The sequence below is a fragment of the Pararge aegeria genome, chromosome 13, assembly GCF_905163445.1.
Source record: "Pararge aegeria chromosome 13, ilParAegt1.1, whole genome shotgun sequence".
In the NCBI taxonomy this organism is placed as follows: Eukaryota; Metazoa; Arthropoda; class Insecta; order Lepidoptera; family Nymphalidae; genus Pararge; species Pararge aegeria.
Genome location: NC_053192.1, coordinates 1,328,699 through 1,351,149, shown reverse-complemented (window position 1 = coordinate 1,351,149; position 22,451 = coordinate 1,328,699). Strand labels below are relative to the sequence as shown.

The following is a 22,451-nucleotide window of genomic DNA, read 5'->3' as shown; positions in this document are numbered from 1 at the left end:
TTTCACATCGTGGTACATTCTTGGGACCTCAAGTTTGAAAAACACAAGCTTATCGAGTTATACATCGCAACCAACAAAATTCCATCTCACTAGCCCAAAACAATAAATACATTATCCACGCACGCGCCAAAATAGGAAAAGACAAGAGAAAAATGTAAAATTTTAGTAATCTGTTTCCGAACAAATTGGATTAAGAAGAGAGACAAACAAACAACAACAAACAAAACAACAAATAGAAACAGAAGAAGGACCAAAAAACTCACAAAGAACCGCGAAAGCTTACAAATCCGAGTGATGCTGATAATATCAAATGTTTATGCTGTCATGGTCATGTCAGTGTTGTGGTTACTGGGCGTATAGTAGCTGTGCAGGAGCATCTAAAAGATTGCGATGAGGCTGTCCATATCTGTCTGTTTTGTGCTGATATCGATTATTAACCATTTTGAATTCCATCTTACCCAAGGGGGTATATGCTTTATTTCTATGCTTTGTTGTTGTTTCAACTGTTTAGCGAAATCCTTAAAGGCCCTGTCTTACCCCAACTACCCCTATAATCGGGGGATATAATTTGTATGCTTGCCGTGGAGGACTAAACAATAATTATGTTTTTTGAGATTTCTTAAATTTTTAAATGAAATCGCCAATGGCCCTGTCTTAGCCCTCTTCCTGTATAATCGAGGGATACATTTTTTGTTATAATAAGTAAGCAAAATATGTTACATACCAATTATTTTGCCGATGTTTCCATCAGTGAGCGCCATGGAGGTGAGTCGCCGGAAAATGGACTGGGAAACATCCAACTCGTCGATGGTCGCGTTGAGCACGTGCAGGTTAGTCGTGTTCTGGGTCACTGGAACAATAAGAAGTGTTTGGTTGTACACAAAAAGTCGCCTATGCATCAAAAATTAACGGTCAGGTGCGAGTATTACTTCACCACTGAGGGTTCAGTACAAACTTTTAGGTACGTAAATTAATTCGAACAATAAGACGACGTGCGCGCCCGTTTGAGCTAGATTGTTCGCACGCTGGACGCCAACATTAACGCTGCTAAGGACGCAGCTTTTGTGCCTTCGCTTTCCTAGCAAAGCAATCGCATTAAAAAAAAATACGTTTAATTTGTTATAGTTATAATATTTCGCATGCGAAAAATTAATGAACTCTTAGCGAGCATTAGTTGTATAACCTGCATCTTGACGCATCCGTTCGAGGAAGTTTATTGCGACTGGACGCACGTTGGACGCAAAAAAGAACGCCGCTAAAGATACGCTAAGGTCCCGCCTTCACTTTACACAGAATTTCACAACCACATTGTATTTATTTATTACAAATTAGGATTTGCCAGTCACATTCGCTCACGTGGCCATTAGCATTATGATCCGGTCCGCCATTGACGGACACGTCAAGGAGGCTCATATTCATCTAAATTTGATTTCACACGCAGATATGCTATTTTTCGCATGTGAAAACAAAATTTTGCTATAAGTTTATTTTTAATTAACTATGGTAGCATTTTGCTCTTCGTGTGCAAGGTGCATTATGTCGTATTTGGACTGTCGCCGTGACCTTGGCCTGATGCTGCAGTCTACATCCAACCGAAACAATGCACTGACATTGACCTTATTGTGGTCCGCGTACTGACGCGGCCAGCCAGGAACTGGTTCCGGAAGCTTGTTTTTAATCGATATCACGGTTTAATTAAACATTTAAAGTAAGAATAAGGTTTAGTACACCGGCCCTCTGATTAAGTTTAGTACCTACTTAAGTTTTTACTATACTTATAGTCCATTGTAATATTATGATGCGAAACTGTGTATGTTTGTACCTATGTGTATGTTTGTTACTTATATCTCCGTAGACTTCAAGAGAGAAATAAAATGAGAGAGTAATAGAAAAATTTTATTTTCTATTACTCTCTCATTTTATTTGTATTTACAATTATTTTCTAAAATTTTTAAGTAGTTGGATACGCTAATTCGGCGGTAAAAGCTCGACTTTAAACGAATATATCGCAGATCGAAGCAATAAAACCTATTAAAAACTTTTATTCCACTACTGACTTCAATCGTATGTGTATTGTCGTAGTATATTAGTACATTATTACACCGGCAACCACGATCAAAGTCAAAGTCAAAGTCAAAGTCAAAAATATCTTTATTCAAGTAGGCCCACAGGTGGCACTTTTGATGCGTACATAAGAATTACACGGTAGTGAGATGATGGCGATAACCACATTCGTAAACTTAAAACTAAAGCTACGAGGGTTCCAAACGCGTCCCGGTCTAAGAAGAAGCCCACAACAAACTTAGCCGGGTGTTTTTTTTTTTTTTTTTTTGTTATCGCCATCTCACAATGTAATTTTAAATTATTAGAAGAGCAACCTGGTTAGAGCAATAATTTACACCCAAGCTTTTTTATCGTTTACGTAGTCCTTTATACTATAATAGGACTTTTCTATAAGCTTACGTTTAATACAAACTTTGAACTTATTAAGAGACATCTCCAAGATGTCAATTGGTAGTTTATTGTAGAATTGTATGCAATTTCCTTTAAACGAATTATGAATTTTATGTAACCTAGTATATTGCACTGTAAGTTTATTCTTACTTCTAATGTTTAAATTATTGCAGTCACATTTTTTCTTAAATTTAGAAATGTTTTTATGGACGTACATTAAATTTTCAAATATGTACTGACTATACACTGTCATTATTTTAAAATCTTTAAATTTATCTCTCAAATCAAATCTTAAGAACGAAACACAGCACGCTGTTTGGTTTCAAAACTTTTTATTTATTTAGTTTGTAATACAGTGTATTATATATATATGTGTGTGTGTATTAATTTTTTTAGGAAATGGTAGAATAGAATAGATTAGAAACACTTTTTTGGAACAAAACACAATAGGAAAATCACAAGGAAAACAGTAATAGTACTTAGTGCTAGGGTGCAAAGGCGGCCGTACGACTAAAAGTGATCTTTTAAAGGCAACCTGAGCGTGCGAAGCCGATAAAAAAGGATGTCAAAGTAATTAGTTATCATTAGAGAATACTTAAACATAATGCGATAGTGATACTTGAAAAAAAATATATTGGCGGTAGTAGGTACTTCCCCGGTCGAGCTCTGTCTCACGAAACTCTGCTACTAATAGATTACGATTTACGATACGATGTTTAGCAACGCAGTAGTCTTGTTACACGATTTGCTAGCTCGAAAACCAGGAATCGTTTTCGAGAATTAAACTCTGTGTCGTCAAAGTAAAATAGACCTAATTTCACTCATGTTAGAGTCGCAAATCCTGTACTTCTGATTGTTGTATTACATACGTTCTGACAACAGCCGGAGCTAAATAATTGTAGGAAGGTTTGACCATCATCATCATCATCATGTTAACCCATTACCGGCCCACTACAGGGCACGGGTCGCCTCCTACAATGAGAAGGGGTTAAGGCCGTAGTCCACCACCCTGGCCCAATGCGGATTGGTGGACATCACTCACTTTTGAATACATCATGGAGAGCTCTCAGTATGCAGGTTTCGTCACGATGTTTTCCTTCACCGTTGAAGCAAGTGATATTTGAATTGCTTAAAACGCACATAACTTAGTAATAGGTGTGTGCTGGGATTCGAACTCGGCTCCCCAAAAGTGAAGTCGAAGTCCTACCCACTGCACTGCACTGTCACCGAATTTGACAATGCAAATAAGATCCATTTTACTCCGAAATTCATGTATTTCTATACTCGAAAACAAAACCTTGTACTAAGTCTACGAGTGAAACCACGAGGAACAAATAGTATGATACAATGTTTTTATAATAACGTCGACGGCACACTACATAATTGAACACGGTAGGTACATATTTGCGGCACCAAATCCCACTAACAATCGCATTGTTCTTGCTCTGATTGCGAGTTATTTTTACCATCGAGGCCATATACACTGTAGTCTGTAATAATTACATTTCTACTATCCATATCTCTTGTACTATCTTAAACTAATATTTGATTTACAGGCACATAATGAATTTTATCATGCCATGTGGCGACGGCAGGTTAAAATACAGTTGTCACCACCGGTAAACGCGGCGCTAGTCAGACCCCAACGAGATGGATAGACGACATTAGTGTTGCCCAAATTCAGTCTTGGTCTTGCAGTCTTGGTCTTGTTCTTGCGTTTTTGCAAGACCAAGACCAAGAACAAGACCGCGTATTTTTAGCAAGACCAAGACCAAGACTGACCGTGCAAGACTTGAGCAAGAACAAGACATAGCCTGCAAGACTCTTGCGTCTTGCAGCTAGGACTTAGCGCTATTTCACGGAGTAGTTAGGTGTAACAGTTCGGTGTATAGGTAGGTAGGTACGCTTAGGAATTCTATGAGACGCAAAAAACTATATCAAAGAATATGAAAAACTGGACCTATGCGCATTACGACTAATACCATAAACATAGCGAATAAAAAAATATCTATTAAAATCAAACTGAGTGCATGCATAGTTATGTTTTAACCATCGGCACTTTGATAATGCGGCATCAAAGGTTTTGTACTTACTTCTCAAAGAAATTTGCCGCTTTTCGGAAGTACATGGTTATGATACACGCGCCGGCGGCTTCTTTTGAAATCTAAAACAATCGTTGCCGCCGCGCCGAAATCATAACATTTGACACTATTCATGCAAAATAATTTCGAATTTTAAGAGTACCTACAGGTGTTCCAAAGAATAAATAAGTTTCAGATTGGTGATTTTAGATTGGTGGAGGACGCATGAGACAGAGTATCCGATTTTATCGAAAATGGCCCGTGATTTTCTCTCAATACCTGCAACTTCAGTACCTGCTGAGAGGTTATTTTCTAAAGCATCATTAGTAATTAGAAAACATAGAAATAGGTTAAGTGATGAGTCAGCCAGATGGTTACTTTGTATTAATTCTTGGTCAAAAGAATTGATATAAAGTATCATAACCTAATGATAAAGCTGTTGATTTGTGTTGTATTTTATTTTTTATTCAAATAAATGATAAATCGTAAAACTCTTTTATTAAATTTCTTATAAGTTGAGGGTTCAATCTCTTTCTAGACAGATAAGTATTGTTCTTTAAAATACAGTCAAGTTATTGTAATTAATTTGTTTTTTTACATGTTTTAGCAAATGTAAGCTTATAAATCATAAATGTTTATTAAGAAACAGTTACTTCCATGGAAAACGACATATAGGTCAGTTGATTTTTCGAATTTCTTATCAAATCTTCAGTTATTTATTAATCTGCTTGATCTTTACTATGGCTATGTTAATTCAAGCTCACAATGTTCCAATTCTAATACGTTTTTCTAAGATTTAAAGTAAACTTTAATAAATAGTAATAGACTAATAGGTAATTGCAAGACTTGCAAGACTCTTGCTGCAAGACCAAGACCAAGACCAAGACTGGGAGCGCAAGACCAAGACCAAGACCAAGACCAGGTGTATTGGCGCAAGACCAAGACCAAGACTGGCTAAGTCTCGTCTTGTTCTTGCATTTGGGCAACACTAGACGACATCAAACGAGTCGGTGGGAGCCACTGGATAAAAGCGGCCCAGGACTGTAAATATTCAGGTCTATTCGAGCGTAGATCTTTTATAGAAAAGACCTATGCCCGCCAGTGGTGACATCAATCGATTGAAGTTATGTTCGGGTGTCTTGCGTGGCGATTAAGGGAATGTAACCGAGAACGATACGCGTTGATAGCGCATTGGGTAAGAGCTACACTTAACTTTCGGAGGGCCGAGTTCGAATCCAAGAAAACCAATCCAAGCACACACCGGAAGTCCTTACAAAAGATATATTGACGGCCGATTGGCGCAGTGGGCAGCGATCCTGCTTTCTGAGTCCAATGCCGTAGGTTCGATTCCCACAACTGGAAAATGATTGTGTGATGAACATGTATGTTTTTCAGTGTCTGGGTGTTTATATGTATATAATAAGTATTTATGTATGTAATTGATAAAAAATATTCATCAGTCACCTTAGTACCCATTATACAAGCTACGCTTACTTCGGGGCTAGATAGCGATGTGTGTATTGTCGTAGTATATTTATTTATTTATATATATCCAACCGTAAAAGTCTATCGGTTGAAATGATGAAGGTGTGAACAAACAAGTTTAAAAACACTGTAAATTATTATTTTGTCACCCACAACGTTCTAATCTAATGCGTGCCTACTGCGAAAAGTACGCGAGAAGACCTAGAAGACCTAGAGTAGAAAAGTAAGACCAGAGAGGGTTCAGGGCGCATGAACTCCTCTCGTAAACATTCTTAAGCTACATCATCATAGCTTCAATCGATTGATGTCCACTGGCGGGCATAGGTCTTTCCTACTAGCGCCGCGTTTACCGGTGCGGGGTCGCCATTCCAGCACCTTGGGACCCCAATGTCCTTCGGTTCTCCGAACTGTCCCCGCCCATTGCCAGTGTCCCGTTCCGTCCGGTAACTCTAGTACTTCTATAGATTCTTCTCCTTTACCGATATGATCTCGTAGCACTCCTAACAAGCTAATACTTCGTACGCTTACTGCGCCTTAATTTCACGAGAAATTATGCGCATACGCAGTCGCGGGCATTTGCTAGATGAATACAATATTAGCTAGGATCGTTTCCCGGAGTGCGACCGCGCATGTCGGGCCGCATTCCGACTTAATAGATCAGTTTCGCACGGGCCATGTTTAACTGCAATTATACAACAATGAGCTATATATATCTAGCAAGGTGAGTTCATAATGCAAGACAATGCCTATAAATAGATCTATTTCAGAATGTAATAAGCCGGTGAGTAGACAATCTCCCTGGCGCAACGGTGAACGCTGTGGTTTTAGCTGGGAGGTCCCTGGTTCAAGGGCATTTTAAGAATTTATATTATTTGATGATTATGACTTACCCCTAACGGGTAAGCCCGCTACCATCTTAAAGACTGAATCATCACTTATCAATTGAGAAAGCAGCCAAGGTCGAACTTGTTGTTTTAAAAATTTTAACGCAAATCTACTTGGGATCCCCAGCATTACTCCTAGAACTAATAAGGGGGGGCCATCTGCTTGGTCCGTTATTATTACCTAATATTAAAAAAAACTGCAAGGAAAATTCTAGAATTTTCGAAGGCTGGAACATACAAGAATCGGAGACATTCTATCCAAATGTCCAGTCCAGAAGGAGAAGGTCTTTTAGAATATAAAAGTTTTGATTTTGACTCTTGAGTGTGGTGACAGCTGATCAGAATACAGTTGTTACCACCCGTCCTCTTCCCGCGGCTGTCGTACGTGGCGACTAAGGAATATAACGGAGACAATTACCTCCATTTACTCCAATCCCCCACCCGTCTGCCAGTGTCGTGCATAAAAGGTATGCACAGGGTATGCAGATGATATAAAATGAAGAAAATCTCCAGTATGAGTTATAAAAAACTTAAGTATAAGCGTTGTAAGAGTTATAAAAAACCTACCCTTAAGTATTTTTAACACGTACTGGAGAATTTCTTAATTTTATATCAACTGCATACCCTGTGCACACCCTCTCTGCACGACACTGCCCTTTATGAGTTATACAAAAATTTTAGGGTAGGCAGTGCTTTTGTGCATGTATGAAGCGCACGCCACTGTCGTCTGCCCAGTGCGTCGTGGTGATTATATACAAAACCTCCCATTGGGAGAGGCCTTTAGTTCAACCTGCTGATGTAAGTTATTGGTGATTAATAATTAAATAATAAATAAAATTCATTTATGTCTCTTAAAAAGTTCAAAGTTTGAATTAAACGTAAGCTTATAGAAAAGTCCTATTATAGTATAAAGGACTACGTTATCGATAAAAAAGCTTGGTTGTAAATTATTGCTCTAACCAGGTTGCTCTTCTAATAATTTTGAGATGGTGATAACAGAAAAACAAAAAACACCCGGCTAAATTTGTTGTGGGCATCTTCTTAGACCAGGACGCGTTTGGAACCCTCGTAGCTTTAGTTTTAAGTTTACGAATGTGGTTATCGCCATCATCTCACAACCGTGTAATTCTTATGTACGCATCAAAAGTGCCACCTATGGGCCTACTTGAATAAAGATATTTTTGACTTTGACATTGACTTTATTTCGACCGACTCGGATCATAAATGGTTGGTAAAATACAAAGTTAACTGTTAGTAATTAGCCTAAGGAAATAGTTTATATAAAACCCTTCGAGCATGCCCGATTGGAAAGCACGTGTACCATGCAGCAATGGCACAGGTACTGACAATCAGTCCTGCCAGCAAGTACCCTCAGAAGGCCGCTGGAACTAGCCAGAACCCTGCGCACCAAGGAGGTACGCCGTTTTCGCATGATAATGACTTCGGTGAAGCAACTTACTGGTGATGGCTAAAGCCTCTTTCAGTCTGAAGCTGTCGACGTCGCAGCAGAACACGGAGTCTGGTTCTATCCTCTTGCATCTCATGTCGGCGGGACAGTCCTTGCGGGTCATGTGGAAGCAGTTTCCCAGCTTGGGCTCGATGCGAGGCGGCTCCGGCTTTGGGTTCTCCGTGGATTGGGTGTGTGGCTGCCAAGGTAGAATAGCACATGACTTCGAGTTATTTATGCAACTGTTGTATAATAGAAGTATTAAAACACGAATGTGCGTTTCTTCACACGACGCGAAACCGAGTTTTTTGGGATAGAAAAGCTGTATGAATTTCAAATGGTTATTTTTGAAATTCGTGCAGATCATCGAGCAGTAAGAATTTGGCTGTCTGTTGAGTAAACCCTTTGCGCAGATTGAAAAAAAACCAAAGAGTGTTTTCTTTCTACATTCCACTACAAATGGGCCCTTGACTGCAGTCTCACCTGTTAGCTTGTTATAATGCAGTCTAAGATGGTAGCGGGCTAACCTTTTAGGCAGTATGGTAGTCATACGCCTAATCAGTTTCTACGCGACATCTCGATTAATAATTGCAAAAAAATATAAGCCGTCTAACTGTTCAAATTGTTTGTCTAAATGTTCATTCAGAGAAATGAAAAATGAACGTTCAAATGTAAAATGTAAATAGTTGATGTTGGAAAATATCAACTGCTGAGTTTCTTGTCGGCTTCTTCTCGGTAGAATCTGCTTCCGAACCAGTGGTAGAGTCACCACTAACAGACATAATTGACGCTTAAAAAATGCTTATATTAGGCCTACTTGAAATAAATGAATTTCGAATTTTGATTTTTTTGTAATTTCATAAAAAGTCGACAAAATAATATTATAGTTACAAAAAGGCGGTATAATTCCAGCTCATAGTATCGTGTCTCTAGCTGCAAGTTGTGTTGGTTCTAATCTTTTATTCAACGTCCTCTATACGAGTTCACTGAAGCACCCTCATGTAGCCCGGAGGCCCTGACCTAGTCGCTTCGCGTAACGATGTCTTTTTATGTAATGACTTTTTAAAAATTCCATGACGTCGTTTCCATAACGCGAACGGTCGTTTTTAGGGTGCCGTACCCAAATGGTATAGCAGAACCCAATTACTAAATTCAATATCATTTTTTCAAGTAGTTAAATTAGGAGCAATTATAATGTAATTCTTTTTAAGATATTTTGAAAGTTTTTATACAACGTGTAACGGAATTACGAAATAATGTTGAAGAATGCATAAGTATATTTCATAAGGAATCACCCTTTAAAAATAATAAATCAAATGAAGCATACTTATTTTTGCATACAAATTCAAAACATTTTGGGTGTTTACTTATGACAACCCTATTGAAGATAAAATACCGACACGCATAGTACCTGAGTGCGTGTCGGTATTTCATCTCACACACACTCACGCTTCAAGATGCCTAATATAGTGACTGGAGACACATCATTTTAATTTTGCATGTGATGTTAGGGCTGTTTCTGATTTCTTTCAGTAAAAACTATGGCATTAGTTTACTCAAAAAATATTAGGTTTTTGGTTTCACAGATAATCCTCAAAGACAGTACATAATGTACCTCTAAAGCTTGTAAAGTATTATTTCGGTTTTCATTTACAAATTGTATAGTAGCAACCAAGAAGAGAGTGAAATTCTGTGGACAATATTTCGTAGACTAAAATCGTAGGCATTTTAATAAAGTTTGGGATAATGATAGCATAAGTATTGGCGGGCGAAAAATGATTCCGTGACCAAATCTGGTAAGTATCTAACTAATTATTTGATTCGGTATACTAGTTATATATCATACCTCCATACTTTTGTATTTGGAGTCGACCTCTTCCATTCTGGTTTCTGTGAGCTGTAGATGCGCCGTGAACCACGCCAGCAAACACCACAGCATCACCTGGGGACAAATTCATGTATGACTGTCTGTGCGCAACACAAAGATAGGTAGACATATAATAATCATCATAGAGTCTCCTAAAATGATCTGTTCCCTTCGTGCGGTTTGGTGGACTTCACACACTTTTGATAACATTATGGAGAACTCTTAGACATGCACTTCCTCATGAAGTTTTCCTTCACCGTTGAAGCATGTGATATTTAATTATTTGGTGTTTATCTGTATATTATAAGTATTTATGTGTATTATATTCATAAAAAAATAATTATCAGCTATCTCAGTACCCATAACACAAGCTACGCTTACTTTGGGGCTAGATGGCGATGTGTGTATTGTCGTAGTATATTTATTTATTTATTTATTTATTTAATTACTTAAAACGCACATAACTTTGACAAGAGGTGCGTGAGGGGGTTCGAACTCGGCCCCCCGAAAGTAAAGTCGAGCCACTGGGCTATCACCGTTTCAAAACCAATTGGTGAAAGGTAAATATAGCCTAGGAGTCTTCTTGATTAGGTGTTACTTACTTAGGCATTGCCTTCGGCGTTAGTGAAAACGGGCACATGTTTGTATTTTTATTTTATTTGTTACCTTAAAACTAATTTGTTGCTTTTATAGTGCAACATCTTTTTTAAACTTTTTTTAATATCTATTTCTTATTTTATATATTAACTAGCGTACCCAGCCCGCTTCGCCGTGCTAGATTTTGCTTTATTTTATTTAAACAATAAACTTACATCATTAAATTATTAATTTAAATCTCATAATATTTCTCTCCGTATTCATTCTCTTCTATTCCCTTCTCGAGCGGGTGAAGATCATTATCTACACCCATGTACACCCAACAATAGAATATCATCATAGTAAATTAAAGCTGTATTTGACAGTTCAAAAATATGAGTGCTCGGATCGTCACCAAACTTTACAGGATTACTCGCCAGGTCAATCCGGAGATTCCCTGAAAGTTTCATTGAAATCGGTCCAGCCGTTTCGAAGCCTATACGGAACATACCCACACACTTTCTCTTTTATATATATAGAAGATAGATTACGTGCTATTTGTTACGACATATTGCTTGCTTTTGCTTATGCTTTAAAAAAAACGGGCACATGGTATATATAAACATTTGCCTAGTATTAGCCATTCTGAGTCTAGGCACACACACACAGGGTGCGCCAGTGGTCGTAAACAAGCCCACCGATTAGCAAATAGATCCCTTGTTTGCTGAGTGGCCGTAAACATTCGATACTGCCGTCAACGTCGTAAAGTAAAAACTTGTTTAGCCGTCGTATTTAGTTGCTTGACCTGTCGGGCGCAGCGGTGAGCTATATGATTTATTTATAACGGCATTTTTATAAGCCCAGGTTCGATCCCTGGAACACGGGTGGGGCATTTTGATAATTTACATTTTTTTTTCTGTTCTTGTCTTTTGTTCTTTTTCAAATTAAATAAATATGCTACGACAATATACCGTAGCTTGTGTTATGGGTAGGTACTTATATAATTGATAAATAGTTTTATGAATAATATACAAAATACTTATAATACACAGATAAACACCCAGACCCTGAAAAAAAAAATTAATGTTCATCGTATTGGATAGAAGCAGGCGTTACTTTGCGGAAATCCATGATATATTATCAAAATTAAGCTTAATTTGCTATACTCCGCGAAAAGCAGGAGAATCTGTGTGGTGTAATTTATAATTTTTTCAATCCTTATACTCCACACCAAACAGATCTTCGGCAATACACCCTCTACGCACGTTTCGCTCCGAAACCGGAGCATCATCAGGAGATGTTGACTTTTGTACTAAAATTGTTAAATTATTAACTGATTTGTAGAGTATAAAAAATTGTTAAATTATTAACTGATTTGTAGAGTATAGCAAATTAAGCTTAATTTTGATAATAATGTTCATCGCCCAAACATTCTCCAGTTATGGTAATCGAACCCACAGTCTTAGACTCAGAAAGCAGGGTCTCTGCCCACTGCCCCAATCGATGTCTTGTCTTGGCTTTGGCTGTCTCTCGTTTCCATCCTTCGAAAACGATTTAGCATTCAGCCGAAACGCTGCCGATTGCGGCATCAATAAAAATGCCACATCCCTACAATGGATTTAGCGTTCCGGTACAATTTCGCGTAAAAAACGATTACGGGTACGGTTTTAAAAATTACCTTACCCTCTTACAAGTAGCCTGTTACCATCTTAGACGGCATCATGATCAGGTGAGAGTCAAGGGTTTTAACATGTAGTGGAATAAAAGAATAAAACAAAAAAGTAAAGCTTTTGTATTTTGCTTCATTTCCATTTTTCTTATGTCATTTTCGCAGATGCAATTTATCTTGTTGCCAAATTTATACAAATCTATTTAGTAGTTAAGGCATGAAAAGGTAATAGACAAACGGAGTTTCTTTCCCATTTTAAACATAAGTCTACAAACAAAAAAACACCCATACTAATATGGGTGTTTTTTAAATCAATATTGTGGTAAACAAAAATAACTTGTACAGTCTACATATATTTATATCTTGTATTAGATTGGAAGACATCTTAAGCTGGAGGTATATATTTATGATGAGAATAAAATGGTTATCTGTGGACATTGATAACGGGATTCCAATGTTTACAGAGAACAATCTGCGTTATCAGCCAAGATGTACCTACCTACCCAAAGATATCTTATATATTTAATAAGCATTCTTGACTGTCTTAACGGTAAAGGTAAACATCGTAAGGAAATCTGCATGCCTGATGAGAGTTCTTTATGTTGTTCTTAAAGGTATGTGAATAAGGTATGTAAGTCTACCTGAAGAAAGCATATAAGTTTGCTTTTTCCCGCGACTTCGTCCGCGGTTGTTTATGTTTTGAAAGCATCCCGTAGGGAAAATTTATTTGCCCGGGCTAGAAGGCAATGTTTTTCTCAAGTTTTTAACTATGCATATATTTTAACTATGATCAAACGGTACTCTTTGTTTTGCGGGATACAAAGTTTCTGCTGCTGCCAAAGCTCTATGTCAAATTTAGTCAAAATCAGTGGAAGTAAAAAGTAATTACAATAAAACTAATTAAAATAAAAGCAATGAATAAGCAATACGAATAGGAAGCATAGTTACCAAACAGACAGATAGACACACAATGGCAAAATACCATCCTGGGGACCTACTATGGTTTCACACTCTTTAAAATCCTTTTATTCAGTAATACCTGCTTTTAATCAAAGTTAAAGTCAAATTCAAATATTTCTTTATTCAATTAGATGGCCCTTTTGATGCGTACATAACATGTAAAACATGACATAGAAGTGCGTTGTTGGCGATAACTAAATTCGTCAACTTAAAACTAAAGCTACGATGGATTCAAACGCGCCCTGGTCTAAGACGAAGCCTACAAGTAACTTAGGCGGTTGTTGTTTTTTTTATCACCATCTCACATTGTTTTTAAAACTCTTTAAGAAGCAACCTGGTTAGAGGAATAATTTACACCCAAGCGTTTTTATCGTTGACGTAATTCTATAATAGGACTTTTCTATAAGCTTACGTTTAATACAAATTTTGAAGCAAAGCCTTGAAGCAAAACCAAAGAATAGTCTATTGTACTGGGTAAGCAACGTTGACTGAAGTAAGTAAATGGATGGGTCGGTTAAATAAAGAGTCAACTTTTGTTTGTCCCTAAGAATCAGTGGATTTACACAGGATTTTTGACCACTGTATGCATAAAGAAGGAAGTTGCCATAAAATGGAAAAATCCTTCGCATTTATGAGTTATACAAAAAATTTAGGGTAGGCAGAGCTTTTGTGAATATGAAGTGCACGCCACTGCTATTAGTATATACTGTTCTAAGACCTACCAACCTAGCATCGACGTCAAACGGAAACATCACAAAGTTACACCTACTTACGATCAGTGTCAAAACACTCTTGACTATAAACTGCATCCGATACACCAAAACATGTGTTAAGATTAACAGGAGTAGGGGTGGAAATTGCTTGCATTCGCCGTCTTTGTTTGGCTCTTAATATGAGGAAAGGAAGCGGGTATTGGATAATTGGCGACGGCCGGTAAACGCTATGACGCTAGCAAGTCTTAAATATCCCATCGTCCGTACTTTGAGAATTAGGTTTGCGCGGTCGCAAACAGAGAGACATGTTAAAGTATCTTTTTTGTTACGGATGGATTTTAAATGATGATTTAGAAGTAGTATTATTATTATTACAACTCTTTATTTGTACACCGCATTAAGAATTATGCAAGAAAAAAAAAGAAACATAAAAATAGAAGTAGAATACAAAAGGCAGCCTTATCGCTTGGTAGCGATCTCTGCCAGGCAACCTTAGAATAAGAAAAAAATACATAAACTAATATACACAAATACATCTAGCATATAATAAATATTAAAAACAAACTAATAAACTATATACCATACAATAAATACTTAGATAAAAGTAAATAAATACTATTAAACATCGCCTTCAGTTGGACAAATAATAACACTTAACGGCAGTAGTAATCTTTGTGAAAGAGCTCGTCCGGGGTAGTACAAGCTTTGCTGTGCTCCAGTCTGAAGGACATGTATTTCAAATTCCTACTCCTTAGGTTGATGGACACAGGGTTCAAATTCAAATTCATTTATTTCGAGTAGGCCTACTTAATAAGCACTTTTTAAACTTCAAGTATGTATGTTTGTAGTGACTCTACCACCGGTTCGGAAAACAGATTCTACCGAGAAGAGCCGGCAAGAAACTCAGTAGCTGCTCTTTTTGGTTGCACGGTCCTTGCGTGCCCTTCGAAGTTTACCTCCTGTTTACTGTTTTCTGGCGATGGTTTTTAATGAATGAATGAATACACATTTATTAAACACCACATAAACATATACATATACATTTTCCAGAAAAGTATTATAGACGCGGGGATCGATTGCCCAAATCTGCTGAGTAGGGTGCGATTGGCGGAACCAAAGCATAATTCAAGCTCGCATATTAAGAATAAGCTAACGTTCTGGCCTAGAATCACTTGATCAAATCTTGGCAGATCCGCTCATTTGTGAAGAATAGTTGTTACCTACAACAGTTTGGTTGGAAGTGCTGGCTTAGATATTTTTCGACACTCCACCCCGATTCAAAAAAGAAGTCAAAAAACATTTAAAAGTACGGCATGATGGCCAGTAATTTTCTCTTTATTATGTAAGTACCTATTATTGTATTTTTTTCCATTTTGTTTTGCTTTTGTTTAGCGTCTAAATATCACCAAATGTGGTTGTAAACAAAGAGTGTATTTTGTGTTATGCATGCTGAGTTAGCCTTTAAGTGGAGTGTACAACATTAATAAAACAATTGTTAAATGTGTCCATAAATTAAGTTAGATTATATACACGTTGGCTCCCTAATAAATAAATAAATAAATATACAATTTCTTCTAAATTTCTTGGTTTTCTACTTAATTAATAAATAAATAGTAATATATGCGACCGGGTGTATGTTTGTATGTTCTTCCTTAACGCCCTAGCTAAGCAAATGAACTTCTTTTTTGGCATACATTTTGTTGAGAGGACAAAGAGTAACATAGGCTACTTTTTATCCCTTTAAAAAAAATGGCTTTCTTAAGACATATCTCGTGAAAGCCATTTTTTTAAATGGCTGGAGGGCTGGAGGCTGGAGGAGTGTACACCATTAATTTTTTTACATTAATGGTGTACACTCCTCTCCTCTCTTAACATATTAAAAAACCGTAATAAATGCGGACAAAACGCGGGCAACAGCTTCAAATATATTAACGTACAACGTAGTAATTATACCGGGAGCCACACAGTGGCGTGCATAGAGGGTACGCACAGGGTACGGGTATGCACAGAGTATGCAGATGATATAAAATGAAGAAAACCTCCAGTACGTGCTGTAAAATACTTAAGAATAGGCATTGTAATTTGTAATAGTTATAAAAGCCTAACCTTAAGCATTTATAACTCGAAATGGAGATTTTCTTCATTTAATACAATCTGAAAACCTGTGCATACCCTCTATGCACGCCACTGGAGCCACACCCTTCAGACCGTAACATAGCAATGCAGCTTGGCGACAGCAAGGCTTGGTTCTTTCACTATCATGTCTGCATATTATAAGTATTTATGTATATCTATCTATATATATAAAAGAGAAAGTGTGTGGGTATGTTCCGTATAGGCTCCGAAACGGCTGGACCGATTTCAATGAAACTTTCAGGGAATCTCCGAATTGACCTGGCTAGTAATCCTGTAAAGTTTGGTGACGATCGGAGCAGCCCTATTTTTGAACTGTCAAACTGTGAAATACAGCTTTTATTTACTATGATGATATTCTATTGTTGGTTGTACATGGTTGTGGATAATGATCTTCACCCGCTCGAGAATAGAATAGAAGAGAATGAATACGGAGAGAAATAAATGATTTAATATATTATGAGACTTAAATTAAAAATTTAATGATGTAAGTTTATTGTTTAAATAAAATAAAGCAAAATCTTTCGCGGCGAAGCGGGCCGGGTACGCTAGTTATTCATAAAAATATGCATCAGCCATCTCAGTACCCATAACACTACGCTTACTTTGGGGCTAGATGGCGAGGTGTGTATTCAAAATTCAAAAAAAAATTTATTAAATTCAAAATTCATTTATTTCAAGTAGGCCTAATACAAGCACTTTTGAAACGTCAAGTCTGTCCGTGTGTAGTGACTCTACCACCGGTTCGGAAGGCAGATTCTACCGAGAAGAAGCCGGCAAGAAACTCAGCAGTTGCTCTTTTCCAACATCAAAAATTTACATTTTATATTTTAACATTCATTTTTCTATCTTGTGAGAGATGAAACCGGATGCTTCCAAGCAACCTTGTCATTAAGAAACTCATCAATTGTATAATAACCTCGCTGTAATAAATGTGTTTTAACACATTCTTTAAACTTATGGATTGGTAGGTCCAAAATTACCTTAGGAATCATATTATAAAAGCGTATACTCAATCCCACAAATGACTTCTGCACCTTTCGCAGACGATATGCAGATGTCACTAATTTATGACCATTTCTTGTAAGTCGACTGTTTATATCCACTTTTTGTTTATAAAGACTAATATGTTGTCTTACAAATACTATATTGTTATAAATGTATTGTGAGGCTACCGTAAGTATACCAATTTCTTTAAATTTTTCACGGAGGGATTCACGTGATTTAAGTTTATATATTGACCGTACAGCTCTTTTCTGCAATATGAATATAGTTTCAATATCAGCAGCTTTGCCCCATAATAAGATCCCGTAAGACATCACACTATGAAAGTACGCGAAGTAAACAAGTCTTGCTGTTTCTACGTCAGTAATCTGTCTAATTTTCCTGACGGCGTAGGCAGCCGAGCTTAGTTTACCTGCTAGTGTATCTATATGGGTACCCCACTGAAGCTTACAATCCAAGGTCATGCCCAGAAAAACTGTGGAATCTTCCATTTTTAGTGATTCTCCATTTATTATTATATTTTTATTAACTTTCTTTACATTTGGTAAAATAAATTCCACACACTTAGTTTTTTTTGCATTTAAAAGTAAATTATTGACAGTAAACCAGTGCGACACATGCGACATAGCACGGCTTACATCGTCAGAGTTGTCTCTACCTCTATCAGTTTTAAAAATTAGAGATGTATCATCAGCAAACAGTACAATGTCACAGGTTTCACTGACATGGTGTGGTAGATCATTTATATACACCAAAAATAGAAAGGGACCCAAGATTGAACCCTGTGGGACACCCATTGACGTAGCCGACCCCTGCGACTTAATGTCTTTTATGCAAACCCTTTGGGTTCTGTCACTGAGATAAGAGGCAACCAAATTTAGTGCAACGTTTTTGATACCATAATGGGCTAGTTTAAGAAGCAAGGTTTTATGATCGACACAATCGAATGCTTTGGATAGATCACAAAAAACACCAATGGCATTCTGCGAACGTTCCCAGGCATCGTACACATGTTTTAAAAGTTTAGCGCCTGCATCCGTGGTGCTACGACCTTTAGTAAAACCGTACTGCTCCGGATGTAGTAAGTTATTTACATTGAAGTGATTCAAAAGTTGATTTAATATAATTTTTTCAAAGACCTTACTAAGAGCTGGTAAGATTGAAATGGGTCTGTAATTGTTAATGTCGTTTTTATTGCCAGATTTAAATAGAGGTATAAGTTTACTATGTTTCATTAAGTTTGGAAAAGTACCTCTATCAACACTTTCATTAAAAAGTATGGCTAAGTAAGGGGCAATAACGTCTATAATGTTAGATATTACGATTACAGACATACCCCATAAATCACCGGTTTTTTTCTGTTTCAACAACTTAAAATTCTTTATTATATCATATGCAGATATATGTTTAAAATTAAATAAAACGTTGCACTCATTAACGTTGTTCCTCAATAAACTCTGAGCTGCAGTAGGTGAAGAATTAAGTGAATCAGTCAACAAAATAGGAACACTCTGAAAAAAGTTTTCAAAGGTACTTGCAACCTCACTGTCAGCGGTAACTTTATTATCATTAATAATTAATTCAAAGTTTACGTTGCGAGATTTAGCTTTCCCAGTTTCATTATTAACAATTTTCCAGGTTGTTTGTACTTTGTTATCCGATTTTATGATTTGATCCTTAAAGTATAGCGACTTAGCATGAAAGCAAACGTTCTTAAACGTTTTAGAGTACATTTTTACGTGTTGTAGGAAAGCTGGATATTGTCGTAGTATATTTATTTACTAAAACTATTCAATACTTTTAAACACTGAACAGATATCCAGAACACTGTATCCGCTTCATTTTGTTTGGGACTGCATAATATCTAATACATTAATGATCGAAGCCACAAACCGTCGAAATAAATAAAAAACTCAAAAAACTTGGGAGCGTTGACCTCGCAGCGCTGGCTTTGTGCATCTTGCATCAAAGCACTTTATAAATACATCATCCTTGAACATTCCTATACAATAAAATGGTATAGCAGCGTATAATACCTAAGCGACAGTATTCATTATGCTCAGCGACTTTAGTGATATTTATATACTGACTAGCTTCGTAATCCGCGACTTTGTTCGCGTGGTTTAAGGTTTCCATTCCCGCGCGCTCGTTAACAATTTTTAATCTTAACATGGAACTATTTGAGAGATCGGATAGAAAGAACATTTCCTTTTCCATAGCATGGGTGACATGCATACCAAATTTCAAAGCTACGGCTTAGCTTGTAAGTAATTTTCAAATTTCCCTCGGAGACTACTTAAGAACGATTCCTTACGTTTTACGTAGCCTATGTTCTTTTCCATGTCAAAGGTTACATGCACGCCAAATTTCTTTCCGTTCAGCCATTTTTGCATGAGTAAAAAACATCCATACTTTCACATTTACAATATTAGTAGAATACTCGCTTTTGCCATCGACTTCGACCGAGTATGTTGATGATGACACTTAAAACTAGCTGCTGCCCGCGTTTTATTACGGTTTCTTTGACAAATCTCGTGGGAGCCATTTATTTTTACGGGATAATAAAAAGCCTATGTTACTCTGCGTCCTCTCAGCAAACTATATGCCAAAAAAGAAGTTTATGTGTGGCTAAGTTAGGGCGTGAAGGAAGGACAAACAAACATACACCCTGTCGCATTTATTATTATTTATTAAAACGACATAAATATATCTAAATAAGTTCAAAGTTTAAAATAAAAATAAAAAATATGTTTTAAATAAAAAATCCTATTATAAGTAATATTAAGGATTACAGGTATGATAAATAGACTTCATAGCTAAACATTAACTCGACTGTGAGATGGTGATAACAAAACAAAACCTGGCTAAGTTTGTCTTGGGCTCTTCTTAGACAAGGGCGCGTTTTGAACCCTCCTAGCTTTAGTTTTAAGTTAACGAATGCAGTTATTACCATAACCTAACATTAGTATTAACATGTTAACGCTTCATAAGTTCCTATAATAAGAAATAGAACATTTTTGAATTTAATCTCATTTCCCGGGAGAAGCTATCGGGATAAAAAGTAGCCTATATGTTGACCCGGAATATCAGCTACCACTATACCAAATTTTGTTTGAATCCGTTCAGTAGTTTTCACGTGATGCCCGGACAGACAGACAGACTGATAAAAATTAAATAAAAATCTGTTTTGGACTCAGTATCGGAGACAAGTGCAACAATCAGTCCTATAGTTCAAATTAAATGGGTCAATTTGTATCAAGACCTGTGCAGTGTTCGTTAGTCGACTCGGAAAGGGTAAGTGAGCGTGATATGATATGGCGATTCCCGATACCACCACCATAACTGATTATACACCTATTATAATGAATTAATAAACGTTTATGTTGTGTGACATTTATATTTGGCCTCGATAGTGGCTATTGAAGCCACGTGGAGAACTCTGGAAGGCCACCATCTCTTTTTATCTCAAAAACTTAACTTGGTAATGGAACATACAACCACATCACACGGCGATGCTTTTACGACCCCTATAGGTAGAGTATGTACCAGATTTCTAGATAATATAGTATGAAATAAACTATATAATTATTGAAATAGTTTTGGTTATCCAGTAATCTGGTCGAAATCGCATATTTTAAATGTTAGTGAGAAACTTCTAGAAGCGTGACAGAAAGGAAGAAGAAGAAGAAGAAGAAGAAAAAGTCTTTATTGCACATACAAATATAAAATCAGGTTAACAAAAAAAATAAAAAATAAAAACTATACATATGCACAAAGGCGGTCTTATCGCTTGGAGCGATCTCCTCCAGACAACCTTTGGTTGAAGAAACATATGAGAGAAAACGGGATAGTGCAATAATTAAATTGTGCTAATTATAACATTACATACTAATACTACATATATATAGTAAAACATATATTTATATATTTGTATATAAATATCAATATATATATATATATATATCAATATATAAACTTAAATACATATTACTATTTAAACATACACATAAAATACATAGATATTTTGCTACATACTAGACAGGAAATAGTCTTTTAACCGTGATTTAAAGATGTTTAATGATTTGGACTGTCTTATGTCCCTTGGCAGCTCATTCCATAAATTAACCACCTTTACCGTAAAAGAATTGCCATACGCCAATGAACGACTAGCAGGAACGTGTAACAAGCTGTCGTTATTAGCTCGCAGATTTAAGTGAACATTGCTACCAAGAAAGGTGAATCGCTCTTTCAAATATGGTGGAGTTTGTGGATAATATAAAATGGAGTAAAGGAGAGAAAGAGCGTGTAAGTTTCTACGAGAACGAATTGGTAGCCACATCAATTGAGCACGATACTGAGACACATGATCAAATTTACGTATGCCGAAAATGAACCGTATACACAAGTTTTGCAGCCTCTCAAGTTTGTTTAGCATGGTCTCAGATAAATCCAAATAGCAGACATCTGCATAATCCAAAATAGGCAGTAATAATGTATTAGCTATAAGAATTTTAGTTTTAATAGGTAAAAAGTTTTTCCACCGCCCCAAACACCGAACAGCACCAAAAATTTTGCGACTCATTTGAGAAACGTGTGGTACCCAAGACATAGTATTATCTATAATGAGTCCAAGATTCCTGACCGAAGTACTAATCGGAATAGCCGTACCATCAAAGAGAACTGGCGGTAAACTATTATACAATATGGAAGAAAGGAAATAACTACTGCCTATAATAGTTACTTGAGATTTATCTGCATTTACCCGAAGACCAAAGGATCGACACCAAGCCGTTATATTATTCAAATCAGTATTGAGAGATTCAATCGCATATGCAAGATCATCAATGGTCGCCGAAACATAAATCTGCAAGTCATCAGCGTATAAATGATAGGACGAAGATATAACAGAGGAAATCGAATTTATATAGATAGAAAAAAGAAGAGGAGAGAGAACACCGCCTTGAGGCACTCCAGAAGTAAGAGAAATGAAGGAAGATAATTTATGATCCAACCGTACACACTGTTGTCGATTACGTACATATCCCTGAAACCAGTTGACAACAAGTGGTGACAAATTTATCATCCTCAAGACAGCCAAAAGCAAGTCAAAATCGACAGTGTTAAATGCGTTACTAAAATCTAAGAGAGCTATAACTGTAAGGAGTTTATTGTCAACA

General features: G+C 36.7%; 1 protein-coding gene across 1 annotated transcript in view; it reads right to left on the bottom strand.

The window, feature by feature from the left end:
• The window catches only part of LOC120628680 (protein halfway), a 49,893-nt gene that overhangs the window by 6,087 nt on the left and 21,355 nt on the right, over window positions 1-22,451 (bottom strand). The window contains exons 2-4 of the mRNA XM_039897236.1: window positions 10,198-10,293; window positions 8,364-8,550; window positions 725-850 (exon numbers count right to left, since the gene is read on the bottom strand). Of these exons, the coding sequence (XP_039753170.1) occupies window positions 725-850; window positions 8,364-8,550; window positions 10,198-10,293 (409 nt within the window). The remainder of the gene's footprint in view (window positions 1-724; window positions 851-8,363; window positions 8,551-10,197; window positions 10,294-22,451) is intronic.